Here is an 18,840-nt window from a genome sequence, read left to right on the forward strand (position 1 = left end):
TTATACAGATAACTACTTTTGTGAATTATGCAGATAACATTTTATGAGAATTTGTTTGCAAAATGACAAATGTTAAAACAGAAAATGGAATGTTAGATTGGTTGTTTGTTTTAAAGAAAACAATCTCTGATTGGTCAGTTTAATTTATTTGACAAAGTGATTCTGTGCATTTTAACAGCAACAATCCAACAAATAAATAAAATAAGTTAACCTCAGTCAGTCTTTGGATGCACTGTAATTAACAAAGAAAAAACATTACAAAATAAATGATTGAAATCCAAACAAATCATACAGATTGTCCAAGTTTCACATGCTTCTTTTCAAGAACATCTGAGAGGAAATAAGTGTAGGAAACATCCTGGCAGAGATGGAAGCTGACTAGATGTTACATAGGTTAAAACTTAATAATTTTTTGTTAATAGTTATAATTAAACTAACCTGTAGTCCATTGACAGAACTAGTCAATACAGTGTTCCTGCAGATAACTTTCCTCAAGTGTTCGGTGATTTAGATGTCAGTGTAAATGTCACTTCAGTAGAAAGCGATAACATAATTTTTTTTTTCCACACTCTTTGGCTAGTACACACTACATCCTCCAGCAATTGTGAAGTTTGCTTTTACACTGACAGTGGTTTATTTGCTGCAAGTCAAAACATGTACAGGGAAGAGCTACACATCTCGTATGCACTTCTATTTACTATCACTGCATTAACAATTAGCTGCGGTGTGTACAGCCTTTGGACGGTACAGTAGAGTGTCATTCTGTATGTAAACAGAGTTGTCGAATATGGCTGCATTCCCATGAAAAAATAAATAATAATGCCTTCAAATATCTACATTAGGAACAGTAGCATTGTCTTTCACAATTGCATAAATCTCAGGCTGCTTATCCCTGAATCCAACCCAACAAAAGTTCCAGCTCCAACACTGGGACCACTGGAGGTTGAGTAAAGCTCATTCAGTTCTGAAAATGAGGACATTTTGGTAGGGCTACATTTCTACAGTGTGCAATTGCGTGTATTTAGGAAAGAGCAAACCAAATATACAATACAAAGGACGAGTGTATTTTTGTGTTTGTTGGTACGAGGTCAGTGCTTCAGGGTGTATGAGTGATGCAGAGGCAATGAACTGTGTCTGGATGTGTGTGTGAAAGAGGAAGTGAATGACTATTTATAGACTGTGACACAGAAGTGAATGTGTATATATGTGCATTGTTGTACCTGCATTTATGTATGTGTTTATAGGTCTTGGTGTCTTTCTATGTGCTGGTCTGAGTTCAGTTCTGAAATGAGTTCTTCTTGCTCTTGTGTCTCTTGTTGTTGAGAAACAAACTGTTGGTAGCGTGCCTGCCGCTGGTAGTCTGGATCGACATTGATCCAATTATTGGCAACCCACTTAGTCCCTCGTGTCACCACACAGCCACCATGAAGAGAATACTCGTCCTGTTCACCAACCCAACCTACAGAGGGCATTTTCTAGATCAGTCACTTCTCACAGTGGGGTCAATCAAAAAGTGTGAAACTACAGTAAAATTAAATTTCAATAAATTTAAGACCAAATGTAACTCCACAAGATGCTCTCTGGATCCTTCTTAAATCATGCTGTAGATGGATTTATAGACTTTGGACAAAGTTGTGGAGTTACCAGCTTGAATACTGCTATCATTAAAGAAAATGGGAACTAAGACATTCTGAAATTAGATTTTTTTCACTTAAGATGTGGTAATAATTCAATTTGTAATGGAAAGAAAAGTTAAATTAGAAAAGTCGTGCTTCTGTACTCTGCTGTATCTATAGTACTAAATGTTTGTTATTTATCACAAATTCATCATTCAGTTAAGCTGAGTAACACCTTTCAGAAACATTTTTATATCACAGCATGACGTTTTCTTGTATCAAACAATGATTAGGTAGATAGCATTTATGGATAACTAACAATAGATTTATATTACAATACCATTATGTTTGACTTAACTTTATTCCAAAACAGTGTTATTTTAATATTACTTGTATACTATTTTAATATTTATTCATATTTTGAATTGGCTTTCATTTTTGTAATTTAAGTTTTTGTAATTTTTATGTGCTTTTGTCATTTTTTTTAAACTAATTATTAAATATTTCTATATAACTTGTTTTTATAGTTTTAGAACTTCGGCTTATTTCAAATTTTTGTCTGTTTTTCAAGTTTCTTCCCTAATATTAATATTTTAATTCAGCTTTACTTCAATTACTGAAAATGATTTTAACAATAAAACAATGCATTACAAAATAGCCGATAAGTTATATCAATTACCTCTACCATCGGAGAGATAGTTGTACCAGAAAACTGCCGTCCCCTTAATGGGCTTCACTCTCAGGTTGCCTTTATCACAATGTTTCCTGGTGTCCAACAGATCCACATCATTCTGTATCAGTGACTGGGAAACACGGATACATGCACCCAATTATCGTCTGTAGCATGTCCTTAAAATTGTGCAAAATTCTTGCATTTGAGTCACAAATACACATGTAAAGATGCTTTATTCAATAGGACACACCGCTTCTTCGTAAGTCCTATTATCTGCCACTGGAAAGGTGGTCTCCCCTCCTTCTTCTACATTATTAAGGTAAAACAGAACTGTGATATACCTGCAAAAAAAAAAAACTACTTAGGGGGGAAAAATGAACCAAATTTTGCCTGAAATTTATATTACATGATATTAAAGGGGTCATATGATGCGATTTAAATTTTTCCTTTCTCTTTGGAGTGTTACAAGCTCTTGGTGCATAAAGAAGATCTGTAAAGTTGCAAAGACTAAAGTCTCAAATCCAAAGACATATTCTTTATAAAAGTTAAGAGTCAACCCCGGTTACCTAAAACGGCTCGTTCTAACACGCCCCCACATGTCTACATCACGATGTGGGAAGATTTGCATAAAGCCGCCCAAATGTCCACCCAAAGAAAGTCGTCACATGTGGTTGCCGCAAGCCTGCCAGCTGCTCCTTCGTCGAATCCACCGGCTGCACCGTTCTCTAACCTGCCGGCCGTTCCTCACTCTAGCCCGCCAGCCTCCGCTCACTCAAGCCCGCCGTGTGTGACGCTGTGTGATTACATGATATAAACAATATCACACTCATAATCATGCTGTTGTTGTATATACATTTTTGTTTGTGTGACAATGCTTATATATTATTTATCCCATTATATGATTACACGTAAAATATTAATCTTAATCTCTTTGTCTTACCTGCAGGACGTCTGGAAAGGGGAGGTGGTATTGGCAGCGAGGCGAGTGTGTGTGCAGGCTGTTTCAGGGTACACTGGCCCACTGTCATGATGAGCGTGGTAATGGCCACCCTGCTCATAACGCACCACTTGTAGAGGTTCACTTAACTCCACCAGTGAGGATGGTAGTCGTGTTAAACGAGTGACTCTTGAAAGACAGGAGATATAGCATTAATACAAACCAAGAAGGATGGATGGGAGGAGATACAGGAAGAAAGCACATAAGCGGATTTTGAAAAGCTGTATTTCTGCACACTTGATATGTGAACAATAGGAGAGCAAATTAGGAAATTGGTGGACACCTTTTGCGGAGGTCTTGAAGAACCTGATGTGCTCCCTGACCCTGGTAGAGCCAGGTGTGTCTGCTGTTCCTCACCAGCTGGCTCCTCTCCACCCCACGCTGTAGCAGAAAACGCTGAAAGGCATCACTTTTCAGATGCCTAAACTCCTCTAAATTTAAGAGACCTGCGTCAAAAGAGACATATATACTCAAAACATACATATGGGCACTCAAATATAGCAAGTATTGGTGATCTATGATCTTTGTATCTTTTGAGTGTCCTCTTATTCGGATATCTACAGTTAAGCTGCAACGTTCAAATAAGAGCTCTAGCTTCGGTCTTTACCATTTCCATCCTGATCAACCTTTAGGCCATCATAGATTTCCTTAAGGTTCTCAGAAGTTAACCAGATTCCATCTCTCACTCGAGAGTGTGTCAATATCTACACCAGAAAATACGGCAATCAAGTTACAGATTACACATAAAGTAAATGAACAAACACAAACAGAGATAAACACAAGATATAGCCACACATTACATTTTCTCAGCCTTGCCAAACTGCAAAACCAAGGCTTAACAGACATTGACGACTGCCAACAGACCTCATGTGGTTGCAGCTGGCCATCTTGGTTGAGGTCAAGGAAATTGAAGATTTCCTCAGGACTGAGGTTGAGCTGCTGATTAAGCTCCTCTTGACCTTCAGGGACCATAACCTGACTCTCCATCAAACCCTTCAGCTGAGCCAGATGCACAACTACACCACACTCCTCCTCTGACAGAAACTGAGGGATCTCTGCAGCAAACGCACACACAAACACAGTCAGAATTATGTTTCATGCAGATGAAGGAATCAACAAACACAAAAACACAACAAACAATGCATCCCTCAACAAGGAACTTAAGTTTTCATTTCAACAGATCACCCAAAAATAGAAATGACCTCAAAGATACCCGTTTATGATTTTCATTCATGTTTGCGCATACTGGGAATAATTAATGAAACATTTTTATTAATGAAATTAGGGCTGCACAATTAATCGAATTTCTAATCGCGATTACAATTATGGATGCCACAATTACGTAATCGTTCAAAGCGGCAATTTTTTGTGGATGTAAATTGTTACATTGAATTGTTTCACACAGGGGCGAAGGAACAGTCTGAAAATAGAACATTATAAGCTTTATTAAGGTTCTTTCACACCAAGAAAAATACCTATATAAGCATCCACACCAATGGTATGATATACTGTACATTTAGTTTATTATAAGCATGCACTTGCAGTTAAACTGTCTGCTGTTTTAAATGCTCAAGCTCTTTTCTATTCTGATTGGCCATCAATGTTTATGTAGTTCATCAGCTGGAAAAATCAATCTGAAAAATATTCCATTCCAAAGATAAAGTTTCTTTCTGCTGTTATTGTTATAACTGTGGTGTCACTATTCTCTTAGAATTAAAATGATAGTAAAAACTTTAGTTATCTAGTTAAGAGTAACTATGGATAAATATAACTATTGCTCTATTAAAAAAAAACTATGGACCATCTGCTAAATATCACCTTTCAAGTGTTTCATGAAAAGAAAATCATACGGGTTATGAACAACATGAATGACGTTTTTATTTTTTGGGTGAACTATTCCTTTCCAGCAACATGTCTTTACCAAACAGAAGGGGCTTTAGACTGAGTGTCTTCATCTCATGGACTTTCCCTGGCAACAGTGACACTTTTTGGACATGGCCCACCTAAAAATGAAAAAGACTTTGTAGTTTTTGGAAGACCAATGAACATGACAGTACTCACAGAGCTCCAAACCATCTTATACTCTTTACCCGTATTCCTTCAATGCGAGGAAGATGCATATTTCGAGGAAAGCCCGAGTCTGCAGGGGTCTGCGGATTAGACGCTCCGGTATCTTTATAACTGTTGTCTCTGCTTGTAAAATCCCGGTTTGCCGTTATAGCGTTAGAGCCGTTATTATAATGAACATAGAGCAGAAGTGCAATGACATTGATTATATAAACGTGGAAAAAAACCATCACCACCATGAAGTAGGAGCGAGAACACACGCTGCTCTTCTGCAGAGAGACGCGCTGACGGGGCAGAGATCGCGGTGGCGGTGATGATGATGATGATGATGGTGCTGATGCAGCGGTGTCATCCTCCTCAATATTGTCCTGGGGTTCCATCATTTTGACAGACGAGACTTTTATTGATCTGTTTAAAATACACTATTTAAATCTGTTTTCAAAAGAATATTATGACACGAGCCATCGCTGGTATTCGACCCGCATTAAAACAGACGTCATCCAGAAGAGTAAGTTAGCTGACTGGCTAACCTGCTAAAAAGGCTACTTTTGTAACAAGCTTATTAACTACACTAACAGATAGCAAAATATGCTCGATAAAACCCGCGCACCTAATACTTGCGTATAAAGACATTTTATTTAGTCAGTAATAGCGTACCTCCGGCTTGTGGTAGCATCACACTCTCTGGCTTACTCAGCACTTCCAGTTGTCAACATTCACTCTCTTGTTTACATCGAAACGCGTGATTATAGCAACTGCGCAGCTTCTTGACTCCTGCGAGCGGCTACGCCGACGCACCATTTTGAAATTCATTCTCTTCAAAATCCTTGTAAAGGAGTCTTTTATTGTATGCTTATAATGATTAGAATTTATCTGCCAGCTTCCTTAGTTGTGCATCTCGAAGTGAACGTACAGCTGACTGGACTTTCGAGGGACGCCATTCCCCCGACCTGACATCTGCTGCATCTCCAACTCACTGCTCATCTGCCACGACGGCGACGTCCGATTCTCTAATGAGCCGTTCTTTGGAATCGAATCTTTTAAGGAGTCGATTGAACAGGTACACGGACCACAACTGATCTGGGCTGCGTTTCCCAAAAGCATCGTAAGCCTTGATCGTCCTTTTGATGCTTTAGGAAACGCAGCCCAGAACGATCCGTTGACGATTTGTAACCAATGAGTTAGCTAGTAAAACATTTGGAGTGAACAGTGGTTTTTATGAATAAGGTGAAAAGAAATTAGTCGAATAGCAGAATGTTACAAAATACTGGAAATATGTTTACAAATTGATTGTGTGGCAGTTTTATTAACACGAATAAAAACTCGACTCAACAAGTATAGACTGCACAAAAACCAAGTAATGTAAATTAATGATTTAGTAGCAATAATATGTTCACCGTTTACGTCACGGGACTACGTGACGTCCATCGCGAATCGGTTTTTTGAACCTGTTCTTTCTTTGAAATGAACTGCTCAAAAGAACCGACTCGAGGGAATGTAGAACTTCCCATAATAGAACTGACAGACGCCTTTGTACTGCAGCTTAGAGCGAGCAACCCCTAGTGGTCATAGATATCGTATCTAGAGGAGAGATTGAATAAAATAAGGAGTTAAATAAAAAATAACTGTTTATTGATAAGGGTTCCCTACAAATTGTGTTTCTTTTCTAATATTTGGTGCAGCCTTTTAAAGTCTTTTTGAGAGAATTCTGTCGATGTGGCTTGTGGATTATGTGAATCATTTGCTGGATGCTAATGTGGGTTTTAAGGTAAGTAATGGCTAACTTAACTCTGTCATAGCTTTGCAGGTATTAAACAACTGTTTTTCTCAGTAGGGTTTTCTACAGAAGGATTATACGTCTTTCAGTACATTTTTCCATTTAGCATAAGGTTGGGATGTGCTATAACCAAGGTATTTGTATCTATAGATCTGGACTTCCTCAAAAATACATTTTGTTGGAATCATGTAGGACTAGCATTTTTTTTATTTTATTTTTTTAAATCAGATGAATGCACACATAGATATGGATGTAACCAGTTATGTTTTAAATACCATATAGGCTATACAAATGTAACCAAGAAAAACAAAACACAAAGACACCTCAGATGAACAGCTTTTTTTTTTTATTAGTTACTGGTTTTTGTGGACATGTTACAAGGATTTCACATTATATTAGTTCTTGTTTCTCTGCACTCTCTTTCTCAAAAGGTTCATTCCTCGGCCTCTTTACCCTGTAAACAAATGAAAATAATCAAATAATAAAGTGAAGCATTATCGAAATGAGCACAATACTGTACTTTTTAATAATGTTTAATATTGTAGATTTTGTTTACAAGGTTTAGCCTATGCATGCACATTTTTTGTATGGATAACAAATTGCTTGAGCACAAATAATGAACTAAATAAAAGTGTGATATTTACCCTCCCAAATTCACGGCTTTTAGCTCTCAGCTTGTTGACCTAGGCTGGGACTCAGCAATGTCAGCTCTCTCCTGGGCTTCCTCCAGCTCATGCTGCACCTTTCTGAACCAGGTCAGGTGACTGTTGGCCTGTTCCTCATGTCAATGAAATAACACTTGTTTAGGGTCATCATATCCAGAATATTGTTGCACACCACTCATCAAACTTTAAAATTACTCACAGCATCTTCACTCTGTCTCTTGTAGGCCTTGACTTTCAGTTGAAGTTTGTCCACAAGGTCTTGCAGTCTGATAATATTCTTCTTATCTTCTTCAGTCTGCATCAGAAAAATGTAATGCCTTAATTGGACCATTTATCATACCTACATACATATTTTTTTTGATGAAGTACCTGATAAGTCAGTTCCTTCACTCTTCTTTCGTATTTGCGGACACCTTTCACCGCTTCAGCACTGCGTCTCTGCTCCGCTTCAACTTCGCCCTCCAGCTCACGAACCTGAAACACGGATTATAATTGATGTTATTCCTGACTTTATGCTTGTGATAAAATATGTGAATGTATATTCCATGTGTATATTCCACAAAGCCATTTGCACCACGCTCTTTCGTCACTTAATACTTTATTTTGATGCGTCAATCTGTTTAATTACTTTGTATATGAAACCATGATTCGCATTCACAAAAATAGTCTTCTTTTAACCTTTTATTTTACATGTATCACCAGCAGGACAAAACACAAACGTTTCATCTCAAGGCCTTCTTCAGTGCGTTGAATAATTCAGTCCCTCCACCCTGTTTTTAAAACATTAATTATACTTATGTCATCATTCATCTGCAAAATTAGCCAATGTTAAGTCTCTAAAAATTTAATGTACTATGTGTATAGCCACATACCCTAGCTTCCAGTTTCTGGAGCTGCTTCTTTCTACCCTTTAAGGCCAGACTCTCAGCCTCATCCAGACGGTGCTGCAGGTCTTTGACTGTAACTTCCAGGTTCTTCTTCATCCTCTCAAGATGAGCACTTGTATCCTGCTCTTTCTTCAGCTCTTCTGCCATCATGGCGGCCTGCAATAATGTTGTACTCAGAATTCAGTTTCTTTGGTTAATAAAAATGTGCAAATCAGTAGTTGACAGTTTTTACTCACATCAGTTATTGCTTTCTTTGCCTTCTCTTCAGCATTGCGTGCTTCCTGGACTACACCTTCCATCTCACCTTGAATCTGAATAAGATCTGCTTCCAATTTCTTCTTGGTGTTAATAATAATGGTATTCTGAAGAAAATGAGAGAATGTTAAAATTAAAATAACGATGATTATGAGTTATTCCTTAAAAAATTGCTTAAAACAAATCATTCTTCTTACTTGGGAGTGTAAGAGAGTCACTCGCTCACTGGCATCCACCAGTTCCTGCTCAGCCACTTTGCAAGCTCTCTCTGTCTGCTCCAGAGCAGATCTCAGCTCCTCAATCTCAGCCTGCATCAGGTTGTTCCTGCGTTCAACCATAGCAACCTGCTCTTTCAGGTCCTCTTGTGCTCGTAAAGCCTCATCAAGATGGAGTTGAGCATCCTGAAGCAATCAAGAGATAGTTAGGTCTTCTGATCTCATTAGTCAGCTCAAGACATAGTGCTACACTGCTGTAACAGAACAAACCTTCAGTTGTCCCTGGACGTTCCTGAGCTGTTTCTGAACTTCAGCAGCTTGGCGATTTGCATGGCTCAACTGAATCTCCATCTCATTGAGGTCTCCTTCCATCTTCTTCTTAATTCTCAGAGCATCATTTCTGCTTCTGACTTCAGCATCCAGGGTGGTCTGCATGGAATCAATGATTCTCTGGCTGTTTCACTTGATCTGTTCAATCTCCTCATCCTTCTCAGCCAATTTCCGATCAATCTCCCCTTTCACTTGGTTCAGCTCAAGCTGAACACGAAGAATCTTGGATTCTTCATGCTCTAGGGTCGCCTGAAAATTAGAATAGTCTGTAGGGAATTGTTTGCTAGAACAGTGGTAAAAGATCTTAAAAACCAAAAGAAAAGGTCAATTCTGCAGTAAATGATTGTACATACGTTGAAGGTTCTTGTTTTCCCTCTTCAGAGTCTCCAGCTGGTCCAAAGCCTCCTCATAAGAATTTTTCATTTTGAAAAGTTCTGTGCTAAGAGAATGAGCCTCCTTCTGGGTTCCTTCCAACTCTGCCTGGCTCTCATCATACTTCTGCTTCCATTCTGCCAAGACCTCTATGACATTGAACAATATACCTATGGTGAGGTGCATCACAACAATATTAAATGTAACTAAAATAATGTGCAAAAGACGTGGTTGCTTTACCTTATCAAAGTTCCTTTGTTTCTTGTCAAGGTTGGCAGCCAAAGCATTAGCTCTCTCCACATCAATCATTAAATCCTCAACTTCATTTTGCAGTCACTGCTTGGTCTTTTCCAAGGAGGCACATTTGGCATTCACAAGCCTCAATAGATTCTTCAGCATCCTGCAAACGCTGAGCAAGCTTTTTCCTAAGAGCAACAATGAAATGTTAGACATTGCTTCTACTTTATTTCCTGTTGTGAGGACATTTAAGCAGGTGATATAATTTACTTTGCTTCCTCAAGCTCTTCAGTACGCTGAATGGCATCAGTCTCATATTTGGATCTCCATTGAGCTACTTCACTGTTGGCCTTTGACATGCTCAGATTTGGCCTCCTGTTCCTCCTCGTACTGCTCTCTGAGCAGATCACAGTCATGTCGCGCTGACTGAACAGCATGAGCCAGAGCATTTTTGGCCTTTAAAACAGAAAATTATTCAGTAGGTTTAGTTCATAAGGTCATTCATTAAGAAAATGCTAACTCCTCACCTTGACTTCTTCCTCAATTTGCCTCTTCAGCTCTTCAATCTGCTGAGTGAAAGCCTGTTTGCTTCGAGTCAGCTGAGAAACTAAAGCCTCTTTTTCTTCTAGTTGACGTCCCATTTCACCTTGCATGGATTTAATGATGGTCAATAACTGCAGTGTTGTAGGTGTGTGTATAATGTCATTTTTATTATCCCTTCTGTAAAAAATACTACTTACCATTTTCAGTCTGAAGTCTTGCCTTTTGAGCACCTAGATCATTAATGTGGCGTACATGTTCGTCATGCTTTGTCTTAAACTCACTCAACTGATCTTCCAGTGTAAGGCACATCTTTTCAAGATTTGTCTGCAAAACACAATTTTTTAATGGATATTTTTACACAATACAGTGCTGTTTCTTGTCCAATATTTCATATTAATACTTGCCTTTGATTTGGCAATAGATTCCATACTGCTCGACAGGTCATCAATCTCCATTTTAAGCTCACTTTTCTCTTTTTCCAGCTTCTGTTTCACACGCTGGAGGTTGTCAATCTGCTCTCCCAGCTCTGCCACACTGTTGGCCTGCTTCTTGCACTTTTTCAGCCTTTCATCTAGTTGTTGCTTGTCATTCTCCAGGTCCATTATGGATTCCTGGGCAAGTTTCAAATCACCCTCAAGCTTTCTCTTGGCTCTCTCAAGGTCCATACGGAGTTTCTTCTCCTGCTCCAGAGAGCCTTCCAGCTGTTTCACAAATGTGAAAGATTAGTAAGCATAATTTTCTGCTGTTTGTTGTAACAATAACCAGACAGGTGAGTACTAATTTGCACTATTTGTTACATTTCAAACTCACGTCATCCACTTGCTGCTCAAGCTTTGCTTTGGCTTTTGTCAGAGTATTGACTTTGTCCTCCTCTGCCTGGAGATCATCAAGAGTCTGCTGATGTGCCTCTTGGAGGGCTTTCTTCTCCTTAGTCAGCTTAGCAATAACCTCATCTTGAGATGTCAATTCTTCAGTACGGTTTTTAACCTAAGAGATACAGTGGATAATTTCAGTGACTGCAATCTGAATGAAAGATCAAGTTTTTATTAATATCAATATGAATCTTGTTCTCAGTGGCATGTTTCTCCTTCTCCACTTTGGCTAAGGTAAGCTCTAAATCATCGATGTCTTTCTTCAGCTCAGAGCACTCATCCTCTAGTTTTCTCTTCTTGGCTGTCAGTTCAGCATTGATTTCTTCCTCATCCTCTAATCTTTCATTTGTCTCTTTAAGTTTCGCCTCCAGCTGGATCTTGCTTCTGATTAGCCCTTCGCATCTCTCCTCAGCATCTGAAAGGTTTTCTGTTTCCTGTTGATTAGAGCATCATTTGATTTTAATTTTAGCTGTGCATTTGTTACGTTATAAAGACAAATTGATTATTTACGATCTTTTCAGCAGGATGCCGCTGAAAAACTCACAGCTGCCACTTGTAACTGCAGGTCATTTTACATGCATTGCATTGCTCACAGCTGCATTGGTGCAATGATTAACCGTGATCTGATGCTTACAAAGTCTCTCTATCTCTTGGTGGATGCAGTTGGGTTCCTTTTTGAGTACCACCACAGATAAGTATAAATTTTCATTATATTTTCATTTATATTATATTTTTGATGCAGCTTCATGATATTGCACAGACTTGGTTTGGGGTGCTTTTAACTTTTGTGTTAACTCAGGGTGCGGTTCTCTAAAATATTGATTCAAACTATGGCAGAATGAGTACCTGAGGGATAAAATGATAAGATCTTGGTGCTGTTTTCATCCTGAGGGATAATTCTTAAATGTAATGTTAAGAAAGCAGCATTAAAGTGAACCTGAAAATCATATTTAGTGAGCTGAACAAGCATAATTTCAAGTAAACAAACTTTAGAGAGTTAGCCTGAGCTCCCCTAACATAAAATATTCATTATGAATTGAATTATAGAATTAACCTTCTATAGATTTGTAAAGGGAGGTGTATATATAAATATTCATGTAATGGTGCATCAGTTCTGAGCCACCACCAGCACAAAACATGACGAGCTGCATCCCAATTTGCATATTATTCATAACAAGATGAGGAGTTTGTATAGGTTCTCATTTTAACAAATGTGACAAGGAATGTGAGGCCGATGAGTCTACAGCTGATTTTAAATGTATGAATCTAAAGGTTCAATATAATACATTTTAAGATTACTTTAGCTAGATGCCGAGGTAACCGGTAAGCAATAAGGTGGTATGTGGGATAATATATATTTCTATTTATAATTAATAATTTTGCCAAGATTTTAATCCAAAGCAGTTTACATCATTTATCATACTGGAGCAAGCAATAAAAGAGTAAACTGGAGTGGCACAGATATGAAGTGTCTTATGTTTTTGGTTATGGTTGAGATAAATGCACATGGATGAAGTGTGTCTTCAACCAGTCTTCAGGTGGAGGTTTCACCACAGAGAAGCAGAGAAAGGGTATGAGGACAGAATGCAACAGACCTGTAGGAGCATGTTGAAGTAGCAGGGTGTTATTCCAGAGTCATACGGATTGGGAGAAGTAGGTGCGCCATTACATTGTGAATCATCTTCTATCTAGAAGATTAGCCCTCAGCGAATTGCAGTGGTCCAGCCTTAAAATGACAAGAGGTTGGTTAGCTGATACAACTTGGACACCCTTTGGATTTCACACGAGACTGCTATCCAATGTGGCATTAGTTCACAAAAGTGTAAACTTTTGAGTGACAGAGCACCATGTAGGCTGATTAAAAGTCATTTATTTGGTTGTAATCCAATGTGCACCATTTCAGACTTTGCAAAATGCATTGAGGTTGCATCATATCCCCAAAGAGGTACTTGTGAAAGGACAAATTGGACACCCCTACTATGGTCTTGTGGACTACAGTTCAGTGTAAACAAAGGCCACATCACTAGGCCTGTCACGATAACAACTTTTTGTTGTGCGATATATTGCCCCAGAAATAATAATATAAGTGATATTATTGTCATTTTAAAGGCCACTTTATGCCACTGAATATATATTCATAATGTAACAGCATAATAATGGAAGAAGGCCTACACACTTCTGCGCGATAAGTCGATATATTGATTATTGCGACAGGCCTACACATCACATTTACACAATTTACCAAGTAACCATAGTTTCTTATTAAAATGGATACTTTAAACCTTGTACGAAGCTTTAATTTTTATTAAAGATTTAATAGTTTTTGTGTCATCAGTGAAATGAAGAGAGCAAGTCAAAATTTTAAATAAAAAAAAACACTGCAGCCGTTGTTGGTTGGTGGGCAGCTTTATTGACCACACGACTCAGACATAGTACAAATTCATATTATATGATTGATTATTGCTGACTTTTCTTGAAAGGTTATATTTACTCTGCAACCTCTTTTCCCTGCGGAAGAAAAATGAATAAATAAATAAATGAATAAGAGTCAAATATTCTGGACTTTTGAGTTTAGTTTGTGTATATTCAGAAGTTTTGAATAAATAACTTTTTAAAAATACGTTTCCGATGTCACGGCTCTTTGCCCTGAGCTTGTTGACCTGGGACTCGGCGATGTCAGCTCTCTCCTGAGCTTCCTCCATCTCATGCTGCACCTTCCTGTACCTTGCCAGGTGAGTGCTGGCCTGTTCCTCCTGTGAGGAGATTACCCGGGAATCAATAGTTTATTAAATTGTCAAACAAAAGGATAATGTCTTAATTATGATTAAATATGACCATTTAATACTGTACTTACAGCTTCCTCAGCTTGTCTCTTATAGGACTTCACTTTCAACTGCAGTTTGTCCACCAGATCCTGCAGTCTGGTTACATTCTTTTTATCCTCTTCAGTCTGTTAAAAAGACTGTGCATTGTAACTAATGTTGCTCTATTGACGAACCATTCATTCTCAGAAGTTAAGTAAAATCACCTACCTGGTAAGTGAGTTCCTTCACTCTTCTCTCATACATCCGAACTCCTTTAACTGCTTCGGCACTTTTTCTTTGCTCAGCCTCAACCTCATTCTCCAGTTCACGAACCTAGGAAATAGACAGAAAAAAATATATTACAAAAATTCTAGTGTACCTTTAGATTTCATAACCTTCTTACAAATTGCACAAAAAAGTACCCTAGCTTCCAGTTTCTGGAGCTGCTTCTTTCCTCCCTTCATGGCCAGACTCTCAGCCTCATCCAGACGGTGCTGCAGGTCTTTGACTGTAACTTCCAGGTTCTTCTTCATCCTCTTCTTCTGCCATCATGGCGGCCTGCAATCACACGTGACATGACTACAGCTCTTTTTCAGCGCTCACTAGATGTATTTAATAGGATTTGACTGGATAAAAATGTGGTCTTTCTTTCCACCCTTCATGGCCAGACTCTCAGCCTCATCCAGACGGTGCTGCAGGTCTTTGACTGTAACTTCCAGGTTCTTCTTCATCCTCTCAAGATGAGCACGTATCCTGTTCTTTCTTCAGCTCTTCTGCCATCATAGCGGCCTGCAATCACACGTGACATGACTACAGCTCTTTTTCAGCGCTCACTAGATGTATTTAATTGGATTTGACTGGATAAAAATGTGGTCGTATAGAACAGGGCTGTCCAAACTCGGTCCTGGAGGGCCGGTGTCCTGCAGAGTTTAGCTCCCACCGGCCCTCCAGGACCGAGTTTGGACAGCCCTGGTACAGAACTTATCATTGTGTATTTTCATATAAATAGGCACTTACATCAGTAATAGCTTTCTTGGCCTTCTCCTCTGCATTTCGTGCCTCCTGAACAGCATCATCCACTTCATCTTGGATTTGAACTAAATCGGCATCAATCTTCTTTTTGGTGTTGATGAGACTGGTGTTCTGTATATTAGAGAGTAACATGGTTTACCATTGATGATTCTGTCTAAGAGCCCAGCTGAATTAAATTGAAAATGCTTGAAAACAAACCTGGGAGTGTAGAAGTCCTACACGTTCACTGGCATCCACCAGTTCCTGCTCAGCCACTTTGCGAGCTCTCTCTGTCTGCTCCAGAGCAGATCTCAGCTCCTCAATCTCAGCCTGCATCAGGTTGTTCCTTTGTTCAACCATAGCAACCTGCTCTTTCAGGTCCTCTTGACCCCTCAGAGCATCATCAAGGTGCAGTTGGGCATCCTATTAAAAGATGAATAACTTGATTCAGTGGAATAAGTATCGAAGAGTATGAGGTTCAGCTTCCAGATGAGGATAACTGGAACTTTTACAAGAGCTCCACGATTTTACCTTGAGCTGTCCTTGGACATTCCTGAGCTGTTTCTGAGCTTCAGCCGCCTGGCGATTTGCATGGTTCAGCTGAATCTCCATCTCATTGAGGTCTCCTTCCATCTTCTTCTTGACTCTTAGGGCTTCATTTCTGCTCCTGATCTCAGAGTCTAGAGTGCTCTGCATGGAATCAATCACTCTTTGGCTATTCCTTTTAATCTGTTCCATTTCCTCATCTTTCTCAGCCAATTTACAATCGATCTCCCCTTTCACTTGGCTTAGCTCAAGCTGGATACGAAGAATCTTAGATTCCTCATGTTCCAGGGTTCCCTGTTGACCAGTAAAATAGCAATAATCAGTTAACATTACAAAAAAGCAGTTTTGTTAAGTATTATATTAGTTATTCAGAAACATTTCAGCTTACCTCAACTTTCTCAAGAGCAGCCTGGATTTCTGTTTTCTCTGTTTCGACTGTCTTCTTGGCTTTCTCCAGCTCATGAATGGTTTTCCCAGTCTCTCCAATTTGTTTTCCTCTAAATAATATAAAAACCAGAGTATTCACATGCAAGCATGGAAACGGTCTATCATCTGCACCTTGTATTTGTGAAAAAATCTTACGTTGAAGGTTTTTGTTCTCCCTCTTGAGGGTCTCCAGATGGTCCAGGGCTTCTTCATAGGAGTTCTACATCGGGCCTCTTTTTGAGCTCCTTCCAGTTCTGCTTGGCTTTCCTCATACTTTTGCTTCCACTCTGCCAGAACCTCGGAAAAAGTAAATTGAATTTGTGAGCAAAGACCTTATGTTGTTGTACAAACAATCGGCAACAATTAATACATCCTGTACCTTGTCAAAGTTCCGCTGCTTCTTGTCAAGATTGGCAGCAAGAGCATTAGCTCTCTCCACATCATTCATGAGATCCTCAACTTCACCCTGAAGTCACTGCTTAGTCTTTTCCAAGGAGGCACATTTGGCATTCACAGCCTCAATGGACTCTTCAGCATGCTGCAAACGCTGAGCAAGCTTTTTCCTAGGAGCAACAATGAAATGTTAGTCAATGCTTCTACTTTATTTCCTGTTTAAACAGGGGATTTTACTTACTTTGCTTCCTCAAGCTCTTCAGTATGCTGAATGGCATCAGTCTCATATTTGGATCACCACTGAGCTACATCACTGTTGTAGCGTCTGGACCAATCAAACACACAATATATATTTTGTTAGCTATATTTAACAAATACTCTGTAACACCCCTCAGTTAACAAGCCATATGAGGACCTATGGACCCGTTGGCCTTTGACATGCCACGCTGGAGCTCAGATTTGGCCTCCTGTTCCTCCTCGTACTGCTCTCTGAGCAGATCACAGTCATGTCGTGCTGACTGGACAGCATGAGACAGAGCATTTTTGGCCTGAAAAGCAACAAACAAAGCATTATTTGCTAATGTTGCTAATACCCGCTACGAGACACGTGTTACCAAAATAGTAAACAATTACCTTGGTTTCTTCCTCAATGTGTCTCTTAAGCTCCTCAGTCTGCTCCGTGAAAGCTTGCTTGCCTCGAGTCAACTGAGAAACAAGAGCTTCTTTTTCCTCTAGCAGACGACTAAATTCACATTTTAAAAGAAAGAACAATTCCTAGAATCCTTGAAAATGTAGGCAAAACCTTAAATTTGAGTTTGAAGTGTGGCTTTGTACTCAAACGTACCATTCTCAGTAGCCAGTCTTGCTTTTTGCGCACTTATCTCATTTAGCTAGCGGATCGTTTCATCGTTTTTGGTTTTAATTTCACTCAGTTGATCTTCAAGAGTACGGCACATCTTCTCCAAGTTACCCTGAAAGGAAAAATTGCTATGAATATGACTGTTATATTAAAAACGCAATATTCAGGAAAAGCAGTTCTCGTGCCTTTGATTTGGCAACAGCCTCCATACTGCTCGACAGGTCATCAATCTCCATTTTGTATTCACTCTTTTCTTTTTCCAGCTTCTGTTTCACGCTGGAGGTTGTCAATCTGCTCTTCCAGCTCTGCCACAGTGTCAGCCTGCTTCTTGCGGAGTGCTGCAGCCGTCGCGTCGTGCTGCAAGGTGGACTCCTCCAGATCACGGCGTAGTTTCTGGAACTCAGCCTCACGTTTTTTATTCATCTCAATCTGGGCAGCAGTGGCGCCACCTGCTTCTTCAAGCCTCTCGCTGATCTCCTCAAGTTCCCTGGAGAGATCAGATCTTTGCTTCTCGACCTTTGCACGAGCAGCACGTTCTGCCTCAATTTCTTCCTCCAGCTCCTCAATACAGGCCTGAAATAAACAGTGGTTATGATGAAGATCAGACTTACTTGAACCAGATTACATGATCAGTGATCCTAGTGTTACTCATTGAGAGATGACCTGGAGTTCCCTGATCTTCTTGTGATTCTGAGTACTAATTGACTGTTCATCCTCAATCTTACTTAGAAGTTGGCTTATCTCAAAGTCCTTCCTGTGGGAAATAGTTGTAACAGATGATTTACATACCATCAAAAATATTATTCTCTTCAAAACATTTCAAATAGAAGTTAAAGTCTTACTTCTTTATCTTCTCTTCTGATTGTTGCTTGTCATTCTCCAGGTCCATTATGGATTTTTGGGCTAGTTGGGTCACCCTCAAGCTTTCTCTTGGCTCTCTCGAGGTCCATACGGAGTTTCCTTTCTTGCTCCAGAGAACCTTCCAGCTATCAAGCAAGCTTCCGATATTGGTTGTTCTGAAAGGCATCTACATCTAAAATTAAAGGGGTCATATGATGCTGCTAAAAATAACATTATTTTGTGTATTTGGTGTAATGAAATGTGTTTATGCGGTTTAAAGTTAAAAAAACACATTATTTTCCACATACTGTACATTATTGTTTCTCCTCTATGCCCCGCCTTTCTGAAACGCGTCGATTTTTACAAAGCTCATCATTCAAAAAAAGCGAGGTGTGTTGTGATTGGCCAGCTATCCAGTGTGTGTGACGGAAATGTTACGCCCCTTACCACATTGT

At 39.3% G+C, this 18,840-nt stretch overlaps 1 protein-coding gene and 2 pseudogenes across 1 annotated transcript; all 3 read right to left on the reverse strand.

Moving 5' to 3' along the window:
* Positions 1–605: 605 nt before the first annotated feature.
* Positions 606–6,343, reverse strand: p4htmb (prolyl 4-hydroxylase, transmembrane b). Its single transcript, XM_016517223.1, has 10 exons — positions 6,011–6,343; positions 5,377–5,761; positions 5,208–5,289; positions 4,151–4,341; positions 3,894–3,990; positions 3,570–3,732; positions 3,230–3,415; positions 2,540–2,630; positions 2,296–2,419; positions 606–1,459 (listed from the first exon to the last, which is right to left on the reverse strand). The coding sequence occupies exons 2-10, from the start codon at positions 5,734–5,736 to the stop codon at positions 1,239–1,241; spliced, it is 1,515 nt and encodes a 504-aa protein (XP_016372709.1). The 5' UTR covers positions 5,737–5,761; positions 6,011–6,343; the 3' UTR covers positions 606–1,238.
* A 1,157-nt stretch (positions 6,344–7,500) lies between these two features.
* LOC107712094 (myosin heavy chain, fast skeletal muscle-like) lies at positions 7,501–11,321 on the reverse strand (annotated as a pseudogene).
* Positions 11,322–11,420: 99 nt separating this feature from the next.
* Positions 11,421–18,840, reverse strand: part of LOC107712057 (myosin heavy chain, skeletal muscle, adult-like) — an 11,790-nt pseudogene continuing 4,370 nt past the window's right edge.

The sequence above is a fragment of the Sinocyclocheilus rhinocerous genome, unplaced genomic scaffold (assembly GCF_001515625.1).
Source record: "Sinocyclocheilus rhinocerous isolate Xijiao unplaced genomic scaffold, SAMN03320098_v1.1 scaffold1710, whole genome shotgun sequence".
Classification (NCBI taxonomy): Eukaryota; Metazoa; Chordata; class Actinopteri; order Cypriniformes; family Cyprinidae; genus Sinocyclocheilus; species Sinocyclocheilus rhinocerous.

Excerpts from the sequence above, each read along its gene's own strand:
- p4htmb (XM_016517223.1), bottom strand. The coding sequence starts at position 5,736 with ATGATGGAACCCCAGGACAATATTGAGGAGGATGACACCGCTGCATCA. Across the intron at positions 5,290-5,376 it reads CTCGCATTGAAGGAATACGG|GTGGGCCATGTCCAAAAAGT; the intron begins GTAAAGAGTATA and ends TTTCATTTTTAG. Across the intron at positions 3,733-3,893 it reads GGTTGATCAGGATGGAAATG|GTCTCTTAAATTTAGAGGAG; the intron begins GTAAAGACCGAA and ends CTTTTGACGCAG.